At 36.0% G+C, this 26,892-nt stretch overlaps 1 protein-coding gene across 2 annotated transcripts; it reads left to right on the forward strand.

Moving 5' to 3' along the window:
• Window positions 1–5,099: 5,099 nt before the first annotated feature.
• Window positions 5,100–26,892, forward strand: LOC136844971 (kelch-like protein diablo). 2 transcript variants are annotated; one of them, XM_067114453.1, is made up of 14 exons: window positions 5,100–5,323; window positions 7,230–7,453; window positions 8,114–8,236; window positions 10,372–10,506; window positions 11,346–11,512; window positions 12,612–12,783; window positions 13,021–13,218; window positions 14,186–14,298; window positions 16,155–16,309; window positions 17,122–17,342; window positions 17,861–17,963; window positions 19,514–19,621; window positions 21,714–21,874; window positions 25,197–26,892. In XM_067114453.1, exons 2-14 carry the CDS (start codon window positions 7,259–7,261, stop codon window positions 25,239–25,241), a joined length of 1,896 nt encoding a protein of 631 aa, XP_066970554.1. In that variant the 5' UTR covers window positions 5,100–5,323; window positions 7,230–7,258; the 3' UTR covers window positions 25,242–26,892. The 2 variants fall into 2 exon arrangements, with proteins under 2 accessions (XP_066970554.1, XP_066970544.1); XM_067114443.1 differs by lacking the exon at window positions 25,197–26,892 and adding an exon at window positions 22,198–25,090 and having other exon boundaries at window positions 5,111–5,323.

The raw sequence follows: 26,892 nt of genomic DNA on the forward strand, positions 1-26,892 counted from the left end.
TCGTTCGTTTTCTTCATAATAAACTACAAAATCACTACAGTTCTTCAATTTTTAACACCCGCCATGCCACTTCTTCCACCCTTCACGTAATTAACAAGCTTTGGAATCCTGTATTTGCTTCTGCTCTCCAATAGCCTTCCATTCTCTTAGACTCTAAGAGGGGGGGAATGATAGGCCTACCTCTAAGACTTAGAGGTAGGCCTATCACTTCCCCTCGGGACAGACAGGCCACCGCTCTCCTTACCCATTTTTTTTTATCCCGTTTTCTTCCAACCTGGGCTGCATGAAGCTATCAGGAAGACCCTTACATTGAAAAGGACTCTAATGAACGCAATAACGTGGTCAGAGCCTTTCTCAAGGATCCCTGAGATCCTTCGGGTTCAGAGAGAGTTCCCGGGAGGCCGCGGTCACTTCGCTATTTCTGTGCCGGCAGGAATCAAAGGAACGCCGAGAGGACGCGGTGTCATTTTCAAGTCAACTAATTGCTTGCCCGGGGATCTCATCTTCTTCTTTCTTCTTCCTCTTCTTCTTCTTCTCCTTCTTCCCTCTTGCCGGAGTCGTGACATCCGCCGAAGAGGCGGCTGAAGAGGGAAGAGCCTTCTCGAGAAACTTCCCTTCGGAAGGATGAAAGAGATTCTTTTGACAAGTAGAAGGAAGGAAAAGTTTTTTTTTTTGTGATTTCCCGGCGTCTCCTATGTCTTTTTTTTTTTACGCTACTTTAGAATCAAAGAGGAAATTCCGGATATAAAAGAGGAAGAAGAAGTTTTTGTGCGATTTTCCATCGTCATTCCTTCTTTTATCTCCTTTGGCATCGAGGAAAAGAAATAACGAAATTAGATTTACATTAAACTTGTATTAGCCTATTGATGGCAATTAATGCTTACTTGCTTACTAAATGTTTAGACAACAAATAAATATCTCAAAACAAATAAAAAAAAACTAGACCTTCCTAACTGTTAGACCTTACGTAAATCTAAGATTGTCGAATAAATGTGAACTGTGCCTCGAGTCTTTCAGCAATCTATAAAACTTAAAACACGGAGAAATCACTTACCTGACTCTGATCTGTCAGTTACACACAATTTTCAGGATTAATTGAATATATATCCACCATTTCCAAAAGTTTACCTTCGAGCTAGTCCATTCTTAACCATTACTTGACATTTTGCTGTTTTTTTTTTTTTTTGTTGGGGGCCAGTGTTTCTATACGAGCTGAAGAATGGAGTGAGTTATTCAGTAAAAGAACGGAAAATAAAAATATATTCAGAAGAAACTGATCAAGGAATCAATTTTCAACTATCACATAGTTCGTCTGATGATGGTAATTACCGTGATTTTTCTTTCTCATGAATTATGAATTATCAATAACTCTGTAACAGCAGTTAACATATTTTGACCCTTATACAAACATGGGACTGTTTTCTTCCCTATTGGTGATCCAGTTCCTGTTGTTAGTTGGTTAAGTACTTGGGTACAGTATAGCTTTGATTCGCTCAAGCCTTATCTAGATATATAGCAGATTCATCTCTCATATTTAGAAGAACTACGTTTATCGCAATAGCCTTGTTCCCCCAAATAAGGTGTAAGATCTTCTCACGGGGTGGAAAATATTCTAGACAAATAATCACTCACCCCGGAGGTACCTACCTACCATTTTTTTTTTTTTAATCAGAAAGAAATGGGACGCTGAAAAATTAAACTTGTGGCCATAGAAAATATGTCAAGTTCGACAATTATTCACGAGTCATCACAATACTTACCGATCAAGGTTCAACAGAATCCCCCAAAAATTCAGAGGTTACCCTTAAAATTAGCCTACCTATAATCTTGAAAAATGTGCTAAAGTAAAAAAAAAATACCTAAACCAGTACCATAGACCTCTAAGTATTATAGCATCTGATATATAGAAGAAAGTGTGCCAATTTTTGCATTCTGATAAACTTAAGATACCACTGGAAAATAATCACTAACCTTCAGTGTACGTGGCCTACCTACCAAGTGTCATAGTTAAAAAAATAAAAGAAAGTGTTTGATAGCCCAAAAAATAATAATTAATGACAAATTTCAATGTTAAATATACGATATTGTTCCAATATATTTTGTAAATATTCCTGATATAACTGAAAGACACAATAAACATTTTCTTGCGTAAACATAAAAATTAACTTATTATGATAGCTCGCCATCGAATTATTCAAATCGTTTTCTGTATTTTGTTTCTGTAACGTTTTCTATGAGTGTTTTTCTCTATAGATCTTAAGAATTCAAAGATCGGGGACGTCTGTAAACATCATAGATTTAAACAGCAAAGCTTATATGTTACACACGGTGGCATCATTTTGCATAGGATTAAACTATAAATGGATTATTCAAATAAAAAACCAAGTTTTAATTGTAGCCTATATATAAAGATTTTAACATGAGTATGGCATCACTAACCCAACTATCCCCTTGTTTACAATAGGCTACATCATTAGTCGTTTTACTTTTTGAATAATAAAACCTGCATCTCATAATCTATTGAAATTCGTGTTCAGGGAACGTAATAACAGCAGTTATAATAAACTTAAACATTAAATTATCATAATAAATCACATTTGGTATCCCAATACGACTGTGTGCGTAATTTGTATGCAAATGTAATCGCAACAGACAGGCAGACAGTTGTTATGAGCGAATTTCACTACTTTGCAGACATTCATTTTATCACTGATGATTCCTTAATAACTCCACAGCGACTGAATGTAGTAGGTTACTACCAAGAACTATTGCCAGTAAGAAATTATTATTATTGTTATTATTATTATTATTAAGTTTTCTGATAGTTAACCGTACAGTTCATTACCAGGAGGCCATCTCTGTTACACGTAAATATCTACACACACATTGTATTATATATATATATATATATATATATATATATATATATATATATATATATATATATATATATATATATATATATATATATATATGATTATTATCACTTTTGTACATGAGTCATTTATCACACATTACCACAGGTGAAAAATAAGAAAACGGGGTGTAGGTCCTACACCCCTGTTTCTTATTTTTCACCTGTAATAATAATAATGAATATATATATATATATATATATATATATATATATATATATATATATATATATATATATATATATATATATATATATATATTAAAGGGAGCAAGTGAACCACAGTGTTTTACCATTGTGAGGATGGTATTGAGGTGAAATGACTGGTAGGTAAAATTCAGGAATTAAATAACTTTTGAGGTTGGAGGAGACTGAAGAGAATGGATGAAAATGTAAAAGGCAGGGAATAACTCAGCTGAGGCCTCAGGAAGGACGCCTAAGAGAGCTCTTAGTACCATCTATAGTTCGTGCCGGACGGTACACTGTGAGTGTTGCCACTCTTCCTCACCCACCAACCCCTGTATGTAGCATTTCTCCCCACACTTACCAACCTTCTGCCAGAACAGGGTCCTTGGGCTAGCATGAGTAGCATTTGATGATGCAACAGAAGCAGTCTCGATGGTGTTTCATCTTTATTCATTTCATTCTGGTGAGTATAGTGACTTTAAAAAGTTCTGTCACATATAGCCTAGTAATGCTGAATTAAAGAAATTCCTATGATGACTAATCTCGTTGTAAAATGTTGATGAAGGAATCTTCTTAGTAATGGCTTTGTCTCATTCTTTATTTGTTGAAGGTTTTCGAATGCAACATGAACAAGAAAATAATAATTATGCACTGCAAAATTCCACGTTCGTAGCCATTTTATCTTCTGGCATACCAATTGCCTTAACTTTGACTCAAAATATGTTTGCCATCAAATTAGTTTGATGGTAACTGTAGGGTCATTCAACTTGACTTTGAAACGCCAATCTCAATTTCATTGGCAAATTTGATACAAGAATAGAATTATCATAACTTGATGGTTCAGCAAACCAGGACGAATTACAGGCTAAATCACGCTTTTTACAAACACTTTCATTAATTTTCCCAACAAATCGGTTACTATATGTTTTGTACTTTTTTTTATGGGGGCGGACTCTAAACCCCGAGTTCGCCGTTGAAACAGAATTCAGTAACAAGAGAAATCTCAGAATCGCAAAATCTCGTAAAATATTTTAGCTGTTAAATTCAAAATTTAACTACAGTTTATTTTTACTATATCTTAGAAATTCAGTTCTGCTATGTTCATTTTAGTATGACCTTACAACGTATTTTTTTTTTCTCTCTCTCTCTCTCTCAACTAGGTTAGATACTGTTGCCACTCTGACGCGAGGTTACATAGAGTTAGTCGATATTTACTCGACTTTAATGCTACGAATATTTTGCAGTTCAGTGCGATAAACAGTACACTGTTATTCCAGGCATCAAATATTTGCCAGAATTATTTCAAACATGTTATTTATCGTCAGCATTTATATTAACGAATATTGTAGTATTCCCAAAAATGGCACCCATTAATTACTAAGCCCCTCATATGTTCTTTATCTACTATACTTATATCTTATGTAATTAATCTTTTCTTAAAAGAATAAAGATAGTTACTTAATGCACAGTGACAGGTACATGGGCTTTAAATTCACTTATACACTATTGTTTAGCTCTTAAATTCATTTTTACTTCAAAATTGTTTGTTAAAATTTATTCATCATATTACATTCATTGTTTTTATATATTCTAAATAGAGAAAGACTATAAGAAATCTGAAAAATAATATTATATATGTGAGCATGCGCCGTGAATCTAATACACGGCGCAGGACATTCACGTGTTCTGCTTCTAATTGCGTACACGTAATGCATTGGCATTGGCACTATCCTGTGTCCTACTCTAATTGCTTTGTGTCTATGAATAGTCTGGTTTATTTTGACTCGCTCGTGAAAATATTCAACGGTTTTAAATTATGGAAAAACAATTGGAAGCTTGTAGTGTATCTCATTTATTTACCTATAATAATTTATAATGCATATAATATTTCACAACAACTACATTAAATCTAGCCAGATATATATAAATACGGCAAATATAATTTTAAAATTATAAATAAAGGCATATGAAAAAATAGCTTTAGTCAAATATAAGAGCCATTACAAGACCGCGCAATACTGCTGAGTGTTTTCATGACAAGGATCCGGAACAAATTCCGCTTGTAATTACATTATTCATTTGTGAAATAACGTTAATTACGATTGAACATACTGCGTAATGGTAAATTAAGTGGCGTGGATATCAAAAAATCAGTCTTGTGAAAAGTGATAACGTTGTAAAGAATTAAAACGTCGCTGAACTCCTGCGCCTACTGTGGGCTAGGTAAGGTGTACTGTGAGGGTGTATCGTGAATATGTTACTGTGTATATCTTATTGTGTATGTTATATTTTAAAATATTACAGTGTTCTTGACACGGTTCTCGTAGGAGTTTCTTGAAGGATTAGTTAATAGCTAGGCTAGGATAATTTTTATAGTATCGTTTAGGATAGCGTGTAGCAAAGGGGGCAACGCCCCCCCTCCCCTCGAGGGGTTTGGGGTTAGGACCGTGGTGGGCTTAAGCTGTAATATTTTGAGGCTCATTATGTAAAAAATTGGGAATTTCTAAGCACGAATTTTTCCTAACTTGAGTGTTGCTGTTGAAGGAGGTGGTGGTGTTCATTGTCGGTCAATAATTGCTATTAACCTCATATCTACCCAACATGGTTGGGAACCCTTTGGGGACTCGGGGCTTTGGAAACAGGAGAACGACCTGAACGCCATGTAGCGTAGTTGTCATGGAATGGTTCCGTGCATGGGCAAGTCATCAGGAAGCCATATGTTTAAGAAGGGATTGGCTAAGGAAACCTATTATAAAAGGAACTATACTGATCAAACGTACCCTAACCTGACCTAACCTAACCTAGCAGGCCGTGTTACTTAGCCGAGGGGAGCCCCCGGACCCCCTGGTGAAGGAAACTCCACTTTTTACCAAAAGCTCCCCTGTAACACTGTGCATGTGCGATAGCATTCAAGGATGGACAACATACAACTTCTGAGGTTAATTACAGGTTAATTACAGTCAACCGACAAAAAATAACAGTGAATTCTTATTAAGCAGTCAAAATGATACTGGAAAAATAAATGTAAAAACACGAACACCCAAAGGAGCTGGTATAACATGGCACCCAATTTGCATGTAAACTGGTAGTTACTGAACCAGATGGATGCAGTAGTAGTCTTCAGTTTTACCCAGTAAGGAACTTGTCCTACAAGCTAGGTCTGCCATCTTTTCGATTCACTAGAATTGGCTAATCTTGAGCAAAGGTGATTCAATAGTAGGAATAGTCTGCCGTAATCACTATTGAAATTTTATTTGAAATAGCCTACACTATTTCTTTATAGGAATACAAGGCTTTTTTTCCTTATGTAAATTAGAGGCTAGCCTTGTAAAAATTGCACTAGCTGAGTTCTCAGAGTTGTTATGCGAGAGCCACTAATTTCCACACTGTTTGGTTCCAAAGATTTACAGTAGCCAGTTGTGATACAGAATTCTGAAGATTGAACTCTGTCATTGCCATACTTTATATGGGGATGCACAGAGACTGGATCACTTTACCAAACTTAGGCCTATTCCTTTACAGGATAAGAGTGTATCTTAAAATGTGTCCATCAGCATTAAATTAAAAGTGAAGATATATCCTGATTAGACTAGACCTAATGTAGGAAGGCTTTGTGAATTGTTTTAGTCCATGTTCTATCATTAAATCATATAGTGGTTAGCGCTCCAGTCTCCTTGGTAGAATATTTCATAAATTGAGCTCGTGGGCGCATCTTCCCTATTGTTTTGTCTATTCATTGTATGATCTCTTGTTTTAGGTTGTTGTTTCATCAGATTTTTAGCCAATGAAACATACCATATCCAAGTTTGTGCATATTTTCAGACTCCTCCATCATTTGTTTATGGTGACCTTTAGTATAGTACTGACATATAGAACTAACACAGCTTTAGTTGATGAAAGTTGAAGCGTTTAATAGGAAGTATACTTTGAGAGCATCGTGAACCATCAATTTTGATGAAAAGAATTTATTAAAGAAGCCAGGCGATGCTAACAAAAAGGGTGGATCTAGATGTTAGCTAATGAGTGCTAAATAGTGTGGTTAGGATGTATCCTTCAAGTTTCTGCTGTTGCACTATGGAAAGGTTCATTTAATGCCTTACTGATAAACATCTTTTATATGCTTTTCCAGGTAGATAATGGACATCTGCCAACACTGAAATGTCGCGAAGGGAATCTGGTCCCCAGAGGGGATCAGGAGGAGCAGGAGGTGGTGGAGCGGTAGCTCCTGCAGCAGCAGCAGCTGCTGCCAATGGTGGTGGTGGGGCTAATGGAGGAGGTGATGTGGGAAATGAATCTCAAGCATCTTCCCCAAGCGAGGATTGCAAATTTGTGAATGCCTCCCACGCTGAAGCTGTAAGTTTTGATAGGCTACAGATAATGTGTCTGATCTTTGGATCTTACATGAAGTCAGTTTATGTCATGCAGCATTATGAGATGCTCTGCAGATCATAATACTTGTAGGTTATTTGCTTGATTACAGTACTAAGTTCTTGTCCTATTTTTAGCATCTATTGTTGTTTTACCGATATTAAAGTTAGATAACTTTTTTTACATTCCTCAAAAATAATTTCAATTTTATATGTGTATGTGGTACATACAGTACAATCACACATTAAAATGTCCTACATGTTATTCAGTTTGCTGTCTGACAAACATGGCTATGTTAAGATTCAATTACTCCCCTAACTCCTGGATGACCAGGAGTGGGTGCTTTTTAACAATACTGTACAGTATGTATGAGAGCCATTCAGGGAGTGAAAGCTACCTAGCTATGTGTGAGTGATAAAATTATCTTCTCAGTGATGTGTATTTATCCTTTAGAGTAGCACTTTTTCACCCAGTATCCATGATTGCAATTTACCATAATGCAAGCATTTTTTTATGAAAATTATACTGGCCTCAAATAAAATCATATGAAGACTTCATTACCAGTTAGTGAATATCTGTGAAATAATAACTTGTTATATTCTTGCTCTTCATTCCAATGGACTGTTCAAAATTTTCCTTTTATAGGTCCTGAGTGGTCTCAATGAATTAAGGAAGAGTGGCCATTTCTGTGATGTAACTTTGTGTGTTGATGGGCAAACTTTTCCAGTTCATCGATCAGTGTTAGCTTCATTTAGTGCATATTTTAAGGTATGTCATTGCAGGTTATGTTGCCTTTTCCTTGTATGCAAAATCTTAAAAGTGATTATCCACTGAAACAAGCCTTCCCATTAATGCATTAACTTCTCGTTGAAGGGTGAAACAGAACATAATAGAATGAAATTCCATTGAGGTACACCTAATTACTGGCTGTGAGATACTGCTAGATGTCCAGTGACTGTCTCTTGTTAATGGTTTACTCAAGGGTAGCTGAGAGTTCTCTGGAGCTCATACTACTAGGTTTTATATAAGTGGCTTACCAAGCAATTACATAGCTATTAGCTTTCTACACGGCAGTCTAACGAAATTCAAATTTTCACTGTGGCGCTACCATCACTAGTGTAGGTGACAGGGTCCCACTCACTTTCAGAACTGATAGGTACAACTCAGCATAGAGCTGCAATTCATTTTCTGCCGGCTCCCGATTAATGTCGGTAGACTTGTGCAGTCACTGCTTCATCTTTCTGATTTTTTGGATTTTTTTTTTTATTTTGTGTTGAAAACGGTGCTCAGTATCAGTGTTGCGCCCAGTGACAGTGTTGTGAGTGTTGAGGAGGTGGCTGTCTGTCTCCTGCTGCTTCTAGACGAAGGTCACTGACCTGCTCCCCTGCACTGGGGAGAAGGCATACAGGAGGTCCAAGGGAGGCCAGTTGGGTTTGCCCACTGGGCAGTCGCCCCCCTCCATCGAGCCTGTTGCATGGTCCCAGGCTACAACAGAGCACCATTGGAAAGGCGTCTCGTTCAGTGCTTCTCGTCTGTCATTGGATTCAGAAAACTCTTTGCCAGACGTGAGGCATCAGCGGCATCTATCTTCCGTCTCTCAGCCTTTGAAAAGACACTCCAATGTGTCAGACATCTCCCCTCCTCCTGTCAAGAGATATAAGGAGGCTAGTGTTAGTCCTCAGGCTTCCTGCAGTTTCAGCTTCGGTCGTTAGTGCCCATTTTGTCTCAAAGCAACATGATTCTTGAGTAGCGCCCAGTCACCGTCTGTTAACACTCTCTCAGCTTGGGCGCCCCATCTCTTTTACTAAGCTTGGCACCCACTTCATCCATCTTCCATCTGACCACTCGGTGCCAATTTCCGGGTGCTCTGCACTAACTGTGGAGCATTTGGTGCCAACACGTGGGTGCTCGGTGCCAACAGTCGGGGGCTTGGCGCCTCTTCCTCTTCATCAGTTCAGGAAGATGCTGCTTTAGCCCCGATTAAGCTTCAGCTTGAGGAACTTATGGGATTTTAAAGAAGAAAACTGTCATTTCCAAGAGCAAGGACACCTCCTTATCCCCTCTCTTCTGATGAAGGTGAATGGGAACAAGATACCGCTCCTTCGTATGCTTATTTGTTGTTGCTAAGGTTCTTTCTGGTGAATTTTCCAGACTTCTTCGAGCCTGCTGCTCCTGATTCTCTAGCAAGAAAAAATGACATTTTTATGATAAAATAAAGTTTTATATATACTTACCAAGCAATTTGTAATCGGAGCCCACCCTTCTTCCCTCAATGGACATTTGGGCGTCAAATGAATTGAAGCTCTGTGCTAAGTTGTACCTATCAGTCCAGAAAGTGTAGAAAGCCAGTAGCTATGTAATTGCTTGGTCAGTATATATAAAACTTAATTTTACCATAAAAATGTAATTTTTCCTTGCTAACTTAAGTACCTTTTACTTAATGCGTGATGGATGATATATATATTTTTATGATTTGTGTTGATAAATAGCCATTTTTCCATGTTGATGGAGTGTACAGTATAAATAGCTTGCACTAATTTTGAGAATTTAAAATTAGGTCACTTTTATGCATCTGTTATTTAGGGAGCTCAATAAAAATACCTATCCATTTGCCATTTTATTTTGAATTTTAATGGGTATTGGTAATTTTATGCCCTAACTAAAGTTGTTAGAATTAGAGAACTTATCTTTTAAGTGTGGGTTATTTGTGTTCCTGCCACCAAGGTGACATACTGTAATTTAAAGAAAGTCATTGTCGATGAGCTTGATGTAAACTTCTTTACCCCCATAGCTGGAGGTAGCAACATCATGAACAAACACTTTTCATTTTTGAGCATCCTATTTTAGCCTTCTACATAGGTTAATGTACAGTATTTTGAACTGAATTGTTTAAAATTTTCCAGGCAATGTTTCTAAGTAATTTAGCTGAGTCACAACAGGAACATATCACTTTGAGTGGTGTTGATGCCAACATGGTTTCTCTGCTCATTGATTACGCTTATACTTCTTCAATCATGATAACAGAAAGCAATGTCCAGGTACGTGGAATTTTTTTTTTTTTTTTTTGTAAATACTGTTTGAATGTAGTTTTGCTTCAACTTTCATTAAATGTAGGTTTTATTGTAATTTCATAACATTGATGATTTACCAAAAATTTATAATCTGTGATATGAAATACATTTATGGCATACAGTATATTCTTACATTTATGGTATATATTCTTACACTGTATACATATTTGTTTTAGTTTTTTATTGAAAGTGATGTTTTCATCTTAGATAATATCTTGTTTTACAGTGTGTACTAAAGAGAAAATTTAAAATAGCATTTGAAATTCAAATATGGTAATTTTTTATTATATTCGCTGCTACCTTGCTTGTGAAAAGATTTTATAAAATAATTTGAATGTCAGTTGATAGACTTCTGTACGTACCAAATAAATGTTGTAGAAGTTTGAAAGTTTAGTATTATAGAAGTTTGAAAGTTTAATATAAAATGCTGGTGAATCTCTTAGAATGTGTCTTGTATAATCTTATACTTTTACAAACTTGAGTAACCATAGCCAGACCGTTGAGTCACCCTTCTAGATTGCCACAGGGTTTGCCCAGGGATTTATAGCAGTAACAGCAACTGTCGGGGTTGTATAGCTTTTAAACAGTTTTTATGATGATTAGGAACTTTGATGCTGTGACATAAAAAGTCAAACCTTTTTATCATATGGTAATATTACAGTGACTCAGTTTTCTCATTAAACTACGTAGTAATTCTGTTATCGTGTGGTCAGTTAATGTGATTTTACTGTTTTCTTAAGATGTGGTGAAATTGTTTGCCATATAGTAGTTACATTGGATTTTGCTAATGGCATCTTGAATTTCAGTCCCTTTTAAGTGCTGCAAATCTGTTAGAAGTAACAGCAGTGAGAGAAGCTTGCTGCCGATTTTTGGAACGTCACATCGATGCCACAAATTGTGTTGGGATTCATTGTTTTGCTGAGGCTCATTCGTGTCATGAACTCACAAAAAAGGCAAAGGCCTACACTCTTAGGTAAGGTTAAAACAGTTTTGAAATGGTGCAGGTACTTTTGAAAGACCCTTCTGTTCTTGTGTGGCTGGTACATTATCTAACACTTTTCGTTGATGTGTTTCAATGAAAGGATTATGTTAAGTATCCTTTGGTTGCACGTCCTTAAGGTACTGCCTTTTCTCGTGTCCATGCGTAGCTTTTATATGATTCCGTAATTCTTTAACCTTAATGTATTTTTTTTTGTCCGGTAGTTAGATTATTTTCTTCTGTAAATTTTAATCCAGAACAAACATGATGAAAAGGACATACAGTCGACCCCCAGTATTTGCGGGGAATGCGTACCGCTACCCTCTGTGAATAGCTAAAATCCGCGAATACTCAACACCCCTCTAAAAATGCTTATAACTGCCTATTTTGATAGTTCAAAACACCAAAAAACCCTCTGAAAATGCTTATAAATGAATATTTTAATAGTTTTGGCACAAAAAGTGCATTTAGTCATGAAAATTATATAAAAATACAGTAATTTGTGAATATTTCTCTATGAAAAATACCGGCGAATAGTGAATTTTCACGCCCGAATAATGTGTATACAGCGGTCCCGGTTTCGACGGGGTTCCGTTCTTCTTGACGTCGTAACCCGAAAATCGTCGTAAACCGGAAAATCGTCGAAAATCGTCAAAATCATAAAAAACCTTACTTTAATGCTCTGGGTGCATTGAAAATGACGTAAACTGCACGTTATTATTGAGTTTTACATCAAAAAACCTTCAAATTATGATTATTCTGCGTTTTGGGACCAAATTTCTTCCGTTGGATCAGCGTACGGCCAGCGTCGTAACGAACATGCGTCAGTAAGCGGGAAATAATTTCTGATGAATATATTTGAAAAGCGTCGTAACCTCGGAACGTCGTGAAGCCGGAACCGTCGTAAACCGGGGACTGCCTGTATATGTTCCGCAGAGAAATCCACGGATAGGTGAAGCCACAAATCCAGAACCGCGAATACCTTGCGGTCCACTGTACTGTATATTATATAAACATTTTAACTTGGAAATTAACCTTTGCTGTGTGGCTGCAGGTATGATTGCAGATGCTTAATTTTTTGTGTCTTCCATAGGAACTTTACAAGAGTAATGGGTGGTGAAGAATGGCTCAACTTACCCATGGAGAAAGTGGTTGAAATAATATCAGCAGATGAACTAGAAGTAGAGAGAGAAGAGCATGTTTTTGATGCTACTACTGCTTGGCTTCATCACTCATATCCTACAAGGGCTCCAGTTTTCCATAAGGTTAGATGGTAGTGTAGTATTACTGTTTATTCCAGCAAAAAAAGATAAGATAACATATCAGCAAGTACTGTACTAATATGAACAAATAATTTTAATGGCAATTTTCAACTTTGTATTGCCACATTTTTCTAGACTAATTATGACAGTACAGTACTCTTTTAATAAATGGTATGCAAGGTAGCATTTTCTACATACTTGTATTTCCATTGTTCCCATAAGGGTTTTCCAATGTTTCAGGTACTAGAGTGTGTCAGGCTTGCTCTTGTTAGTCCGTATTTTTTAGTGGATGTTGTGGAAGGAGAAACAGCTGTGAGATCCTCACCAGAGTGCCGTGTGATAGTAGAAGAAGCGAGGATCTACCATCTCCTTCCCGACAGAAGGCACCAATTGATGTCGCCCCGGACACGGCACAGACGCAACGCAAACACAACTACAGTAGGTTTCAGTTTAGTTTAATAGTTTTAACTGTTTTTAGTTTATTTATTATTACATTTTTTATAGCGTAGCCTCTGTTTGTCCTCAAAGGAGTTACACTTTCATGAAATTCCATGTAGCTTAATGGCAAAGGTAAGATACTCGGATGCCTTTATGTATTGTAAGCTTATTGGAAGCAAGAAAACAAATTGAATGTAAAGACATTGGAGTTGAATAAAAAAAAAGTGGTATTCACGCCTCATGAACGATAGAGTATTATATGAATCAAGGAAAACTGAATGAGAGAGAAAAAATTTCAAAGCTTGACAGCAAAGAGAAATACAGTAAACAGCCTCCTAGCTGAGCGTATTGAAGAGTTGCTCATTGCAATAAAAATGGAAAATGATAGCTTGCTTGAAAGGAGTAGGTGTACCCTCCACGAGTTGATTGAAACAGTGATCAGAATAGTATCTTTAGAAGAGATAATGGGTCACCTTGCTGCAGAGAAAAAGGAGTTTGAGAGAGAAAAATTATGAAAGAAATGAATTGCCTTTGAGTGCATCTTGCCAGTAAGGAACAAAGAAAGACTCCAAATATGAGAAACATTCCTAACAATATAAAGTTTTAGTAACTACTGTATAATGAAGAAACTTGACTTAAAAAAAAATAATTTTTTGAGAGTACTCTGCAGTTCCTTCTGCCTCACCTCCTTTATTGGAGTTTGGACAATCCAATGTCTAACAACTAATAGACCAGTTGTTAGTAGTATTAGTAGTATTTGGAATCACCTTCAGCCATAGTGTAACCACGATGCTATTTGTTACACGTTTAATTTTTGATTGCCAATTCTGCCATGTTGTTGAAAGTATGTTTCAAATTAGGTTATGTGTATGTTGGTGTATTATTTGTTTTACAGAGTATAGTTATTATCTGATCGGAGTTCTGTTTATGAATAGTTAGTAGTTCAAGAATTTGACTTATCATACAGGTGATTGTAGCGGTTGGGGGTGAGGATAACAAGCTTGTACTACGATCAGTTGAATGCTACGATCCACTTGCACATTGCTGGAGAAGTCTTTCATGTTTACCTTTTGCAGTGAGGTAGGTGGTTTTATCATGTTCAGTTCTTCAAAAGCAAAGTCCAGAACATTACAGTATAATTTTGCAATTGCCATCCTGTGTTTGTGTGCATTTAGAAAAATGCAAATGGTATTGAGTGCATTCAGAAAAAGCTGTAGCTTTGACAATAATTTAAATCAGCTGATTCAAAATGTAGCTCAAAACAAACCTTGAAAAAATAAAGAAATTACTATATATAAATTGAGGGTAAGTAGTGAAAATTATTTGAGGCATGAAATGCAATGCAAACATAAATTAGATGTTTTAGCTTTTGACCTTTTATAAAAGTATATTTGATTTTGCCACTGCTTTTTCTTATGGATAGCTGCTTGCTTGCAATATGCTGACTGTTTTGACCCAGTAGCTCATTTGTTATCATCAGCTGTACTTGCAACATTACAGGCAGTCCCCGGTTAATGGTGGGCTCGGTTAATAGCGATCCGGTTTTATGGCGCTTGTCTAGCGACGAAAATTGGCAATTTTCGGTGCCGAAAATCGCAGATTTCTGCTTATCGGCACTGATAATTGGGTATTGGTGCTGATACATGCCTAACAGAGGCGCCGATAACCGAAAATCAGCGCTTTTCGGTGCCGATAACCCACGAAAACCGTCGAAAAAGCGCCGAAAATCTAGCTGCGATTTTCAGTTATCATCACACCCTCAGAAACGGAACCCCACTGATAACTGGGGACTGCCTACCTGTTTCGGTATTATCTACTTTACCCCATACCCCTATATATCAGCACATGCTGCAGTTCCTCTCCCACTGCCTCCTCCAGTGATACCTATAGCTTCTGCTTTACCTGCTGCACTCATGATACCTGAGGCTTCTTCTTTACCTGCTAATTCCATGATGCTTGGTGTCTGCTTCTGTTTTGCATGCTCTTTCTGCCATATAGCCATCTTGTACATGTATTCCTGTCGCTTCATTTGCTGCACACACTGTTGCTAACCCAATTGCTCCTTCTGTTGTTGATTTCACTGCCCCTGATCCTGCTGTACCGGTTGGTGTTGACATGCCAGCTATTCTGCCTTTTCTAGTCGTTGTTCCTCTATTGTCAGGAAACTTCCTCCAAGGAATGTGACCATCATAGAGGTCCCATTCAAGTCACTTGACATTCATTTCCAGCTGCTTTCCTGGTTGGGGGTGTAGTGGGTGCCCTGGGCTCTTAGCATTCTGCCTTACCAGCTAGGGTTGCAGCTTGACCAATAATGATAATATTAACAAAAATTATCAATTCAGTATGGTTAAGCATATCAGTACCTTATCAGAATTTAGTTTCATTGAGTTACATATTCAAATTTACTCTCATGTTTTTTTAGCAGCCTTGAGGAATGTCTGTTTTGAAGTAGTTTATTGATCTGTGAAAAGTTTTTAGAACTCCTATGGCAAACTTGACCATAGTTCCAATGAAGAAAAATTCTGATGAGCTGTTGTAAATTTTCGTGTTGAGCATAAGTCAAATCATTGTTCAAAAGACATAGAAAATATTAGATCATGTTTCCTAGATACAAATTTTGTTTTATTGGGATTATCCACTTTCTAACCATGCTTAATGATATTTAAGGATGTACATAGTAAGGGGCCTCCCCCATCAGTGATGTACTTAACTTGAAGAAAACATACTTCTTTCATGATTATTCCATCTCTCAGCCAGCATTTTGCTGCTGTTGGTATTTATGGGTAAAATGTGAGGTTTCTATTCATGAAACAATTTATTATTATGTTTGTGGTGTGGCTTTTTAAGGGGTGAAGTTTGTTCCCCAAGTTTTATTTTCTACTGTGTGATATTACCATTAAAAATATTGATATTTTTGCATGTTTTTTTCTTTTTAGCAAACATGGCCTTGTAGTATCAGGTGAAAACATTTTATACTTAGCTGGAGGAGAGTTTCCCGATGGCACTGTGACTCGGTGTTTATGGCGCTATGAGCCAGTTCTGGATGAGTGGCATGATTTAGCTCCCATGTCTAAACCTAGGAGTGAATTGGGTAAGTTGATGTTTGCTGGTTTTTCATCTTTTATGTGCCAGTCTTTTTGATAGGTTTAAAATTTGAATTTGCAGTATGAAGGTTTATTCTGTAATGAATGTGAGGAGAGAACTATTGCATTTTAATAGAATGAATTACTAATTGCAAAAAATCCCAAATCCTTTTCAGTTAGTTCCAGTTAGTATTATTTTTATCTATACACAAAATACTTCTCATTGTTACTATTGTACTCACTGCCAAGCTGCACTGAATGTAATTACCTTACTAGGTCTGCTACTATGGAACGGGTTGTGATATTTTTTCTCTGTAGCAAATGTCCTGTGTGAACTGTGAATTAAAAACCCATTACTGTATTGTCATTCTGTGGCCATTCAGGATAGGAAGGATTTAGGTTTTGACCACTAAACATTGGTCCACCTGATGTAATGCCCTCAATATTTAAATTACTGTATCACATTTTCCACTACCCATCTCAACTACTACCGTTTGATGAATTTTATCATTGAGTTGAATGCCCTAGGGTCCAGCGTCTGTCTTCAGTTATATATAGCATTATATACAATACCTATGAGTTTACCAACCAAAAGGTGCATTTGGTTTCTTCCTTTAGTTGCAGTTGGTTATTGTAAATGGGTGGTACAAGTTGCATAGAAGTGAAGCATATAATTACTGGGGTTACAGTGAACAAGAGTATTTTAAGAATACACTTTTAACTCTTGAATGTTAATGTAACTGTTTTCAAGTATAATACAGTATATATGAAGTAACTGGTAAAAAACAGTAATTATTTTAATGTTGCAAATCATTTGTAGGAGTTGCAGTACTCGATGGCTATGTTTATGCAGTTGGAGGGTGGGATGGATCCCATCGACTAACGGCTGTAGAACGGTATGATCCTAGGACAAATTCTTGGAGTGAAGTTGCATCCATGAAATTAGCACTCACTTCTCCTGCGGTTGCTGCTTGCCAAGGAAAACTGTATGTATGTGGAGGTGCTATATTGGAAGATGGCGATGGCATTGATTTAACACAGGTACCATTTAAAAACTTTCATTGTAATGTCTTTCTTCATAGAGATATTGATTATGCATATTTTATTAATTGTTTGTTTGCTGTTAATGTATGCCTTCACATTATTATTATTTGGGTAAAACAGTGGTATGCACCAGGATATAAAAAATGTCAAAAGCAAATTCCTAAGAGTATTGGGCTTAGCACAGAAGTGAAATATTATAGTACATCTCTATGTAGGGAACATGAGTAGATTTTAGGTGATTGCAGTGCATTATGTATGATGAGTTTTGTTGTACAGTATTTAGATATGTTTTATAGAAAGATTATGATAAAACATGGCCAACATATCTGTAATGATTTTATTTTAGGCTTTGTGAGATTTTTTCTTGAGGTTGTAATATAATGATGGGCAAAATTAACGTTGTCAGTTGGTCACTTCATATTGTCTTTGATTTCTTGTAGAGTTTGCCATTGACTTTAGTGTTATTCACTGTAGGATCTCATTTTATATTATTTAAATCAAATTTTTCTATACAGATGTACGACCCTCATACAGATACTTGGGAACAGCTGCCACCTATGATTATTCCACGAAGTGGTTCAGCTGCAGCAGTTCTACATGGACTCATCTACATCATAGGTAGGAAGTTTGACAGTTTACTTTATCTTTGAAATTGTGATATAATCCTTCAACTTTTTGATAGCTCATTTTTGTTTCTTGTAATACGTCATTCCTTCAAACTGAAGATTATCATCTCAGGTATGAAGTTTGTTATCCCCGGTAATGTCTCCATGGTGTTGTTACTCATACTTCACTTTAACATATTTGGAACTTCAAGACTCTCATGTTGATATACATGGAAACTGAATTGATGCTCATGGAAATATTCTATAATGTACTTTGTATCTTAATTGCATGCTCTAGAAGCTTTTCAGCAGTTTTGTATGGTACTGATTTTTATTTGAACTTTATAAAAGTTTCCATTGAAGTTGCACGTAAGCCTTATTTAAACACTTTTTTTGCTTATTATGTATACAATAGTCATTTTTATTTTACTGAATTAATTCCTGCATTTGTAGTCTGGCATTTTGAGCTGTTTTTGGGGAAAGTACAGTAAAAAGAATATAAGATGCCAAACTTGAACTAAGAGACGACTTAGTGTAAATTTGTTATTGTATTTGCAATTGCAAAATGCCATTATTACTATAAAAACATAAGTACAGTAAAAGGTAAAAACACTTGATCAATATGTTTTTATTATTATTTTTACAGCCATTAGTAATCAGTGAAAAGTAAAAGGCTTTTCATACTGTATAGAGAACAGTGTCAAGACAAGAGAATATTTTGCAATTTAGCTCTGGTCTCACAATGAAGAAGCAGGAACACCATGTAATTCAGTAATGTTTGTGCATTCTCTCTCTCTCTCTCTCTCTCTCTCTCTCTCTCTCTCTCTCTCTCTCTCTCTCTCTCTCTCTCTCTCTCTCTCTCTCTCTCTCCCTAATAAACTTTTTTTTGTTCCATTAAAGATAAATTGTATTGCACTGTATTATTTTTTCAATTTATTTTACCATGATTACTAACTTTAATGGGAGATAACACTGGTAAAATAGTTGTAATGTCTGATGGTACAAACACCACCCCCACACCCGTCAATCCAGATCATCGAAGTTTCTTCAAAATAATTTTTTTTAATGAGGTTTAATTTTTTTGTAGTTGCTCTCAGTTGTTAGGTTAGTGTATGTGAAACGTAAGTATTAATTTTAGCTAGATCTTGATGCAGCATTCTATTAGTTTTATGACTGAACCTTATCCTGTTTGTCTATGCACTCTAGTATAGTACATTAACTCTTTCATTTCTTTAAACATTGCCTCATTTAAACGTATATATACCTTGTACATTAATTTCGCAAATGCCATGTACTGGTCCCTTAGGTTTTCCGACGTGTTTTGTATGGTTGTTTATTTTTTTATTAATCTTCTATTGTTATTTATGTTTTATTCTCTTTGTTTTCTTTTCTGTTTTTCATATATGAGCACTCTGTGTTGTGGAAGCTTTTTGCGGTAATTAATAGTCTGGTAGGCTTCCCTTAATATTTTTTATTTTTGGTATCTACTGCGTATTTATGGCTGTACACCATAAAAGTAAATATTTCAGGGAATTTCCTGAACATATTTTTGTATCTCCATAGGTGGATGGCATGCGTCTACTGAAAATACTAATAAAGTAGAAAGGTTTGATCCGAGAACTAAATCGTGGCAGACTGTTGCTGGTATGTTTGAACGTCGTTATAGACCAGGTATGTAAAATTTATTTGTACTTTTTTTGTAAGACATTTTTATCGATGTTTTAACATTTTATCTAGGGTTTTATCTATGTTCTTACAGTTTGTCTATACAGTACTTGATGAAAATATCAAATTTCTCTCTCTTCTGTCCATATTCTGGAAATTCCTGTTACTTCACATTACTGTTAGGGAATTACTGCTGTCAGAATTGCTTGTGATAAGTTGAGTATTATTTTTTACCGTCATTATTTTCATCATTCCTTTTCTTGAAGTCAAACATTAATCTTTATGTCCATATGTTGAATATTGTTCTTGTATGTTGGAGATTTCATTTTTTTTCCTCTCACACAATTAATCAAAGCTAAATAAGTGAGCAACCTTGCTCTAACATCCCTTGGCGTTGTGAAGCTGGTTTATGAATCAGTAAATCAGTACCATTTCTAGGTCTTTCCTTCTTCAAAAATGTGACCATGCTGTCTTTCAGGTAGCCACTATTGGTTATTGTTTTTTTTTATAGCTTATGGAGAGAGTGTCTTTTCTCAGGTGACCTTGTAGCACACTCTATGGTACCATATTCCCCAGACCAGGTATACCCCTTGGCAGTAAACATTCAGTGGATTGCTTGATTCAGTTAATCTGTCTTTATCCAGCCCGAGAAGAACCCTAAAAGAGTTCAGAGGTCTGGTTAAACAAATCATTTATAACTAACTAACTCCTTCTGCTGTTGAATGTTGGAAGTCTCTCTTTGGTTTTGTTGTGATTGTCCTTGGTTCCATTTTTCCTCCCATTATTTCCCCCTTAAGTTCTTCCATCTTTCAAGATGGTGGTTTGTCAGTTCCTGTCAAACTAGATCCCATTCTTTATCTTTCTGCTCCTCCTGCCCTTTCAGTCCACCCGTAACTAAGGGAGGGACGTTAGGTTTTATGACTTAGATAAGGACAGTAGGCCCTATAACTTAGGCAAGGATGTTAGGTCTTATGGCTTAGATAAGGACATTAGGCCCTATGACTAAGGACATTAGCTCCTATGACTTAGATAGGGACGTTAAGTCCTATGACTTAGATAAGAACATTAAGTCTTATGACTAAGATAAGAACATGAGGTCCTGACTTTGATAAGGCAGTAAGACCTATGATTTAGGTAAGGACATTAGGTCCTATGACTTGGATAAGGCATTAGGTCTCCTGACTTAGATAAGGACATTAGGTTCCCCATCACTGATGTTTTTATAAAAGAGAGTTATGATAGAGTAAGACTTTTGAGTGTCATTTAAAGATGTAATTTTTTTTCAATTGTAAGAAATGACTCTTCAGCTTTATCTTCTTTTCAATGCTAGAGAATTCAGTTTTTAAGTTGTTTGCATTTTTGTCAGCCATTTTTGGTACAGAGTGAAGAAACATCAGAAGCTGTTAATCTGCTTCAACAGATGTTGAAGTGGGGAGATAAAAACAGAAATATGTTTACCAAAAATTTTTGATGAAGGTTTCTTGAAAATTCTTATTTTTAGAGTAAAAATTAAAATTTGTTTTGTTAGAAAGTCAGAAATAGTTATTTCATAACTTTCATTTAGTCTCTTATCTAAACTATTACTGTAGTATACAGTAGTGCGATAATTTTTTGTTTGTCATCATTTTATTTGAGTATGATAAATTGAGCAAAACTTTACGTCAGACATTCAGTAGTTTTGTGACTTGATTGGTTAAAATATATATATACAGTGAACCCCCCGTATTCGCAGGGGATGCGTCCCACACCCCCCCGCAAATAGCTAAAATCAGCGAATATTTAAAACCCCTCTACAAACATTTTGATAGTTTAAACACAGAAAAACCCTGTAAAAATGCATATACCTGAGTATTTTAATAGTTTTATCACAAAAAGTGCATTTATTCATGAAAATTATATGAAAATACAGTAATTAGTGAATATTTCTCAGTGAAAAATACCGCAAATGGGCGAATTTTCCGCGAATAATGGCTAGATGTGTTCCACAGAGAAACCTGCGAATCATGAGAACGAGAATACGGGGGGTTTACTGTATATACTTTTGGTTGGGAGGTGAATGTGGGACATTGTACTACAATATTTACATGTTTTTTTAAAGGTGTGGCTGTTGTAGATGGAAGAATATACATTCTCGGAGGGGAAGACGGGTGGGAGCATTTCCATGATACAATCGAATGTTACTCACCAACTTTGGACTCTTGGACCATAGTTGGTGAAATGTTGACTGGCCGATCTTGGTTGTCCTGTGCACCACTTAGGGTAAGTACTTTTGGGGTGGTAATTATTTATTCTTGATGTGTGTTTGTATGGATATGAATTACATATAAATTAACTATATTTAATTTAATTTGCAATAATACAGTATAAAGGCTTTTTACTAGGGAAAAATATTTTGAAAACTGTCACTGAATTAAATTAATGCTTTGAAGCAGAATAGGTTTTGTTTTTCATAACAAAATGATCCAGTAGTAACGTAAATGCTGTGTTTTTTGCTCAAGTACTGCATTGCTCATAATTGCTTAGACACTCTACTGACATAATCAAAGGATTCAGTGAGTTTGCTTTGTTCTTTGCATGGTTAGTATCCAAGATTCGAACACCTAGCAAATGCAGCCCACAGCAAGACGTTCTGTGGTGATAGTAGTGAAAGGTCAGCAGAAAGCAAGTCACACACTAGAAGGGTCCGATAGATTAAACATCACATTGAAAGAAATGTAGGGAGCAGGCTAATGTCGTTGTTCTAAAAACGTAGGAAACAAGTCTGTTGTTGCTGCTGTTGTCGTGAAGTAACATAAAGGAATAATCTCACTGCACCCATGAAAAATATCACAAAGTGTTGCCCTGTAAAGACTGAAAAAGTTCATTATGATCAGTCTTGTAACCGAGAATGTGAGAAGTCCTTCTGTGATTCAGGTGATGTTTTATGGGTTTTACTGTAACAATGATTTATTGGCAGATATGAGAAGCATGTGAATAATGCAAACACCATGCAAAGAACAGTTTATAATCGTGCTGTTTAAGTGCCCAAGAAGCTCGGCAATTGGATAAAAATTCAGTGTAGCAAATATGTATGCTCATTTGCAACACTTGTACACCACAAAGCACTGGTTGGTACAGTGAATTTTGAAAATATAGTCGAGGCAAGCTACTAGTTTCAGCAGACCAAGACTTTCTCCATTACAGTACCTCATGTCAACAAAATTCAAGTTGTTGGACTAAGAAACACAATTTGGGAGAGACGCCTGAAAGGTAACAGAGACATGGTGGGTTGCTGTTAAGGAAGGGGAGATTTTTTGTGGTGTTTTTGCATTTGGAGTAGTACCTAACACTAGTTCCACACTTAATTTGATGAGTGATACTTGATTTTAATCCAGGATAACATATGTGCATGAACTGACAAATGGATGATAACCAGCAGTGTAGAGATCTTCATGTAAAACATGGTAAGATCTGTACCTTTTGATCCAGTGAGGGCTCATTATCTTATATGGTGTAAATAAGAAATGGTGCACGTCATGAGCAAGCTGATGGAAGATTAAAATCCAGTATCCAGTATTGCTAGGATTCACTGCCTTTGTGTGGCTATCTTGAGTAGAGTTACAGAAACAGCAGTGAATTAAAAGTCTAGGTATAGTATAAAATGCATTATTTTCAAAGTATTTATCACCTGTAGCATTTATACTAGGAAAAAGAGTAAGATACAGAAATGCAGCATGGTTATTTGATGCCACACCAATTCCCATCCTAAGAAAATTTACCAGTATATGTGTAATGAAGCATGAACTTCACATTTAGATGTATGATCATAGCTAGTGCCAATGAATTCCAGTTTCTCAGAGTTCAATTGGATTTTGTTGCACAACATACCCATTACTTATAAGTATCCCACTTCCATGGTGAGCAAATCATCTAGACCAAACAATCCCTCAGAGAAAGAGAAAGAAAATGGAAGTCAGTCACTACAGTGCATAAGCAGAAGGATCCCTAGGCCCTCAGCAGTTGAGGAAAAAGGACCAAAGAACATATGATGAGCATCAGGAAGCACAGCCAGGTTATTGGCAGAAGAGGCAAGATCCTTAAATTCTCTCATGGCCGCCTGGTAAGAAGGAAATGCCTTAGAAATCTGCAACCAAAGACTGAAGCTGAAGGCTAACTTACATACTCTGCAGCCTGCCAGAAGTGTCATGTAATGCCTCCTTGTCAGGTGATTCTTTTGGTGAGGTGATCACTCTTGGCAAATATAGTAGGTTAGATCTAGGGTACAGATCCGACCCTGTAAGTCTACACAAATGATGCAGGTCCCTGTCAAAACCTGGCCTGTACTGTACATTATAGTTAAGCTAATACACCTTTGCTGCAGCATCTCGAACTAGAAATATAGCAACAGATCAGGGAAGCATATAATTATAAAAATAACAGTAGAGGAATGATCTGTAGGAGAACCCCTCCAGTTTGTAGCAAAATTCAGACCGTAAAGTAAAGTAATCATCTCGCACACAAGGCTGGAGAATGTAAGCAAAAGTGCAAATACAAAGTACCCAGTGCAGTCAAGTAATTAAAATATGTGTGCTGTACAGTGAATAAACACCGGAAAACTATCAGCCAACAACAGTACTAGGTACAGTATTGTATACTGCCTATAATATTCTGGAGCTAATGAGAAAATGAAGTAGCATTTTACACCAAAACAAGCAAAATGAACAAAATACGCAAGCAAGCAAGTAAAGAGAGAGATTACACCTAAACTCTTATCCTAGACTTAATCCTAAAAAATTTATACAGCACAAACTTGAGCTAATGTAAACTCACTGACTACTAACCTGAACAAGAAAATAAACAAGCTAGCAAACACGTAACATAAGTAGCATACAGTCATCAGGTACCTAGAAAATTGGGAAGTGCATGCTAGAAAAACATAAGCTACATAAATAATTAGAAAATAACAGTTACATTAGTTTTCTTACTAACTACCTCTGAAAAGCACCAAAGACACTCTGCCAGCTAAGGTGACACAAACCTAAATTGAGGATATAGCAATGATACTATTATCATCATTTAAGTGAAAAGAAGTAGGAAGTAAGTGAAGTAAAGCTTAATAAATGAAATGAAAAGGATTCTCAAGATGAAATGACGGTAGCCCTTTAGAGAATGGTCAACAAGCCTCGAGATCTGTGTGAACTGTGAACAAGTCACCATAAGGAGTTAGAAAGTTAGCCACTGAGGACCTAAGGATCTATATGGCATATGCACATGCACCAAGCTGTTGGCTGCCGCTGAATTTCTTCTGCAGAATACTTGCTTGCCTGTGATTTCATCTGTTCTAAGTGATTTTTAGCTCTAAGTCAGAGGTCTTTTCCAGAGTGTTTATCTGTCAAAGATCTTATATACTTTTGTCTTATACTGTGTATGTCATTACTAAGTATTATTGTGAAATAAGAAACACTGTGATCATAAATACATTATCGTAATCTCCAATCTTATTTTTCTTCCCTTAAATATACTAGTATATAGTAAGAATTATATTAGGAATTTCACTCGAGGAAAAGAGATTCATGCAATTTTTTTCCATTTCCTTTCCCAGATAAAAAAAGAGATTCTAGGTGATTTGGCAACACCTATGTCTTGACATCCACGAGCCTCCACTAATCAGGCACGGAACACTCTGTGGAAATAAGCACAGAAAATCTGTGTCCTCTTCCTCTTCTGCCTTGAGGTCGTTGTAATCTTGTGAGAAGAAAACCTATTCATAGGAACAGAAAGTAATGTATGATTAGTTGTAAAATCATGTCATGTTATCAGAGATTTTTTTCATCGAACATAAATGGTGTTTAGAAAGGAGAGAGCATTTTGGTGGAGGCTCCATGTTAATACGAAGAGAACTGTACGGTATTCGATTTTATACATTTTTTATATTGAGGTTTGATTTAAGTATTTTGTTATAGATTTTTATACTTTATTCATGAAAAGGGTCATAAATAGTTAATCTGCTGATTAAGTCATCAAGTAATGTCAGATGTTTATGGTAATTTATTTTTGACAAAATTCTGAATTGCATGAATATGTCCATGAAATTACATAAATGTAAAATGTTTGCCACTGCATGGCTTGATCACCTTTTTATGTTACCTTTGTGCTGGCTGCTATATATTTAATCAACTAACTGCATAATGATGGTTCATGTTATTATCTTTTTAAAAGGTCCATGTTAATTGTTTTAATTTCACTTTGATGGCATAGTGATATATTTCTGATGTGTAACACAACTTCATGATGGACGTAAGCCTGCAGATCTGGGAAGATTTTCTTTTTGGTCATCTGCACAGTGTTATGGCTGGAGTGAATGATAAGCAGTAGCATCATAAGAAAAGAAACAATAGGATTAATGGAGGATAAAGGATGCTTGTTCCAAAGTTGTTTGGAAGGATTTAGACTTCCACAAAATGGCTATGTAGGGAAAAGTTGAGATATCCTTTGTCATAATGATTCTTAGTTCATTTAGGTTCCTTTGAGAGTGATATCCTTTTAAGAAGCTACCATTCTTAAACTTGTGATATATTCTTAGGGCATTACTTACCTTATTTTACCTGGTATAACTAGAACTTTGAACACTGTTTAGGAATATCAAAATTTACCCTGAACTCCAATCGCTCCTGATCTCTTGTATGACTCATCGCTGCTCACACCAGACTGGAACAACCTCTCGCTATTTTCATTACCAATTTCTTTTTTCTTGCGTGATAGCAAGAATTTCTTTGAGCCATTTTGCTTGTAGCAAAAGTTTCTTTTATTCTATAAACCAGGCAATATATCACTGGATATCCGTAGATACTTGCAATAGTAACAAAGGTGATTTGGGTTCTATGATGATTGCCTGTAATCAAAGAAAACAAAATGTTCTGTGTCTTGAGACATGTGAGACAGCTATCTCCTCTGGTAAATGCATTTTGTTTTGCTATTTTGTATAGATAAAAGTTGAAACATTTTTTGTCTATAGTGTATAAAGTACTGGATTGAAATGGGGCTAAGGATAGTGAAGGTAGCTGTTAGTACTGAAGTCTCCTGTGCTTTGCATAAGCATTGGATGTATTAAGAAACCAGTAAAGCTTCTTAGTTGTTCATTGCTTTAGCTAGTGAAAAATAGTAATGGGAACTCTTTAAGTGCTCATGTCATTAAGTGTATAATTTTCAGTTTGATATATTGGTATTATTATTATTATTATCACAAATTTTCAGACTATCATATGAAATAAATTAATGTAAAAGAAGGGAAAAACAAA

Source organism: Macrobrachium rosenbergii, chromosome 2 (assembly GCF_040412425.1).
Source record: "Macrobrachium rosenbergii isolate ZJJX-2024 chromosome 2, ASM4041242v1, whole genome shotgun sequence".
Lineage (NCBI taxonomy): Eukaryota > Metazoa > Arthropoda > Malacostraca > Decapoda > Palaemonidae > Macrobrachium > Macrobrachium rosenbergii.

Coding starts and splice junctions, on each gene's coding strand:
- LOC136844971 (XM_067114443.1), top strand. CDS start 7,259: ATGTCGCGAAGGGAATCTGGTCCCCAGAGGGGATCAGGAGGAGCAGGA. Junction 17,964..19,513: donor TGGACTCATCTACATCATAG/GTAGGAAGTTTG, acceptor GTATCTCCATAG/GTGGATGGCATGCGTCTACT. Junction 21,875..22,197: donor TGTCCTGTGCACCACTTAGG/GTAAGTACTTTT, acceptor TTGCATGGTTAG/TATCCAAGATTCGAACACCT.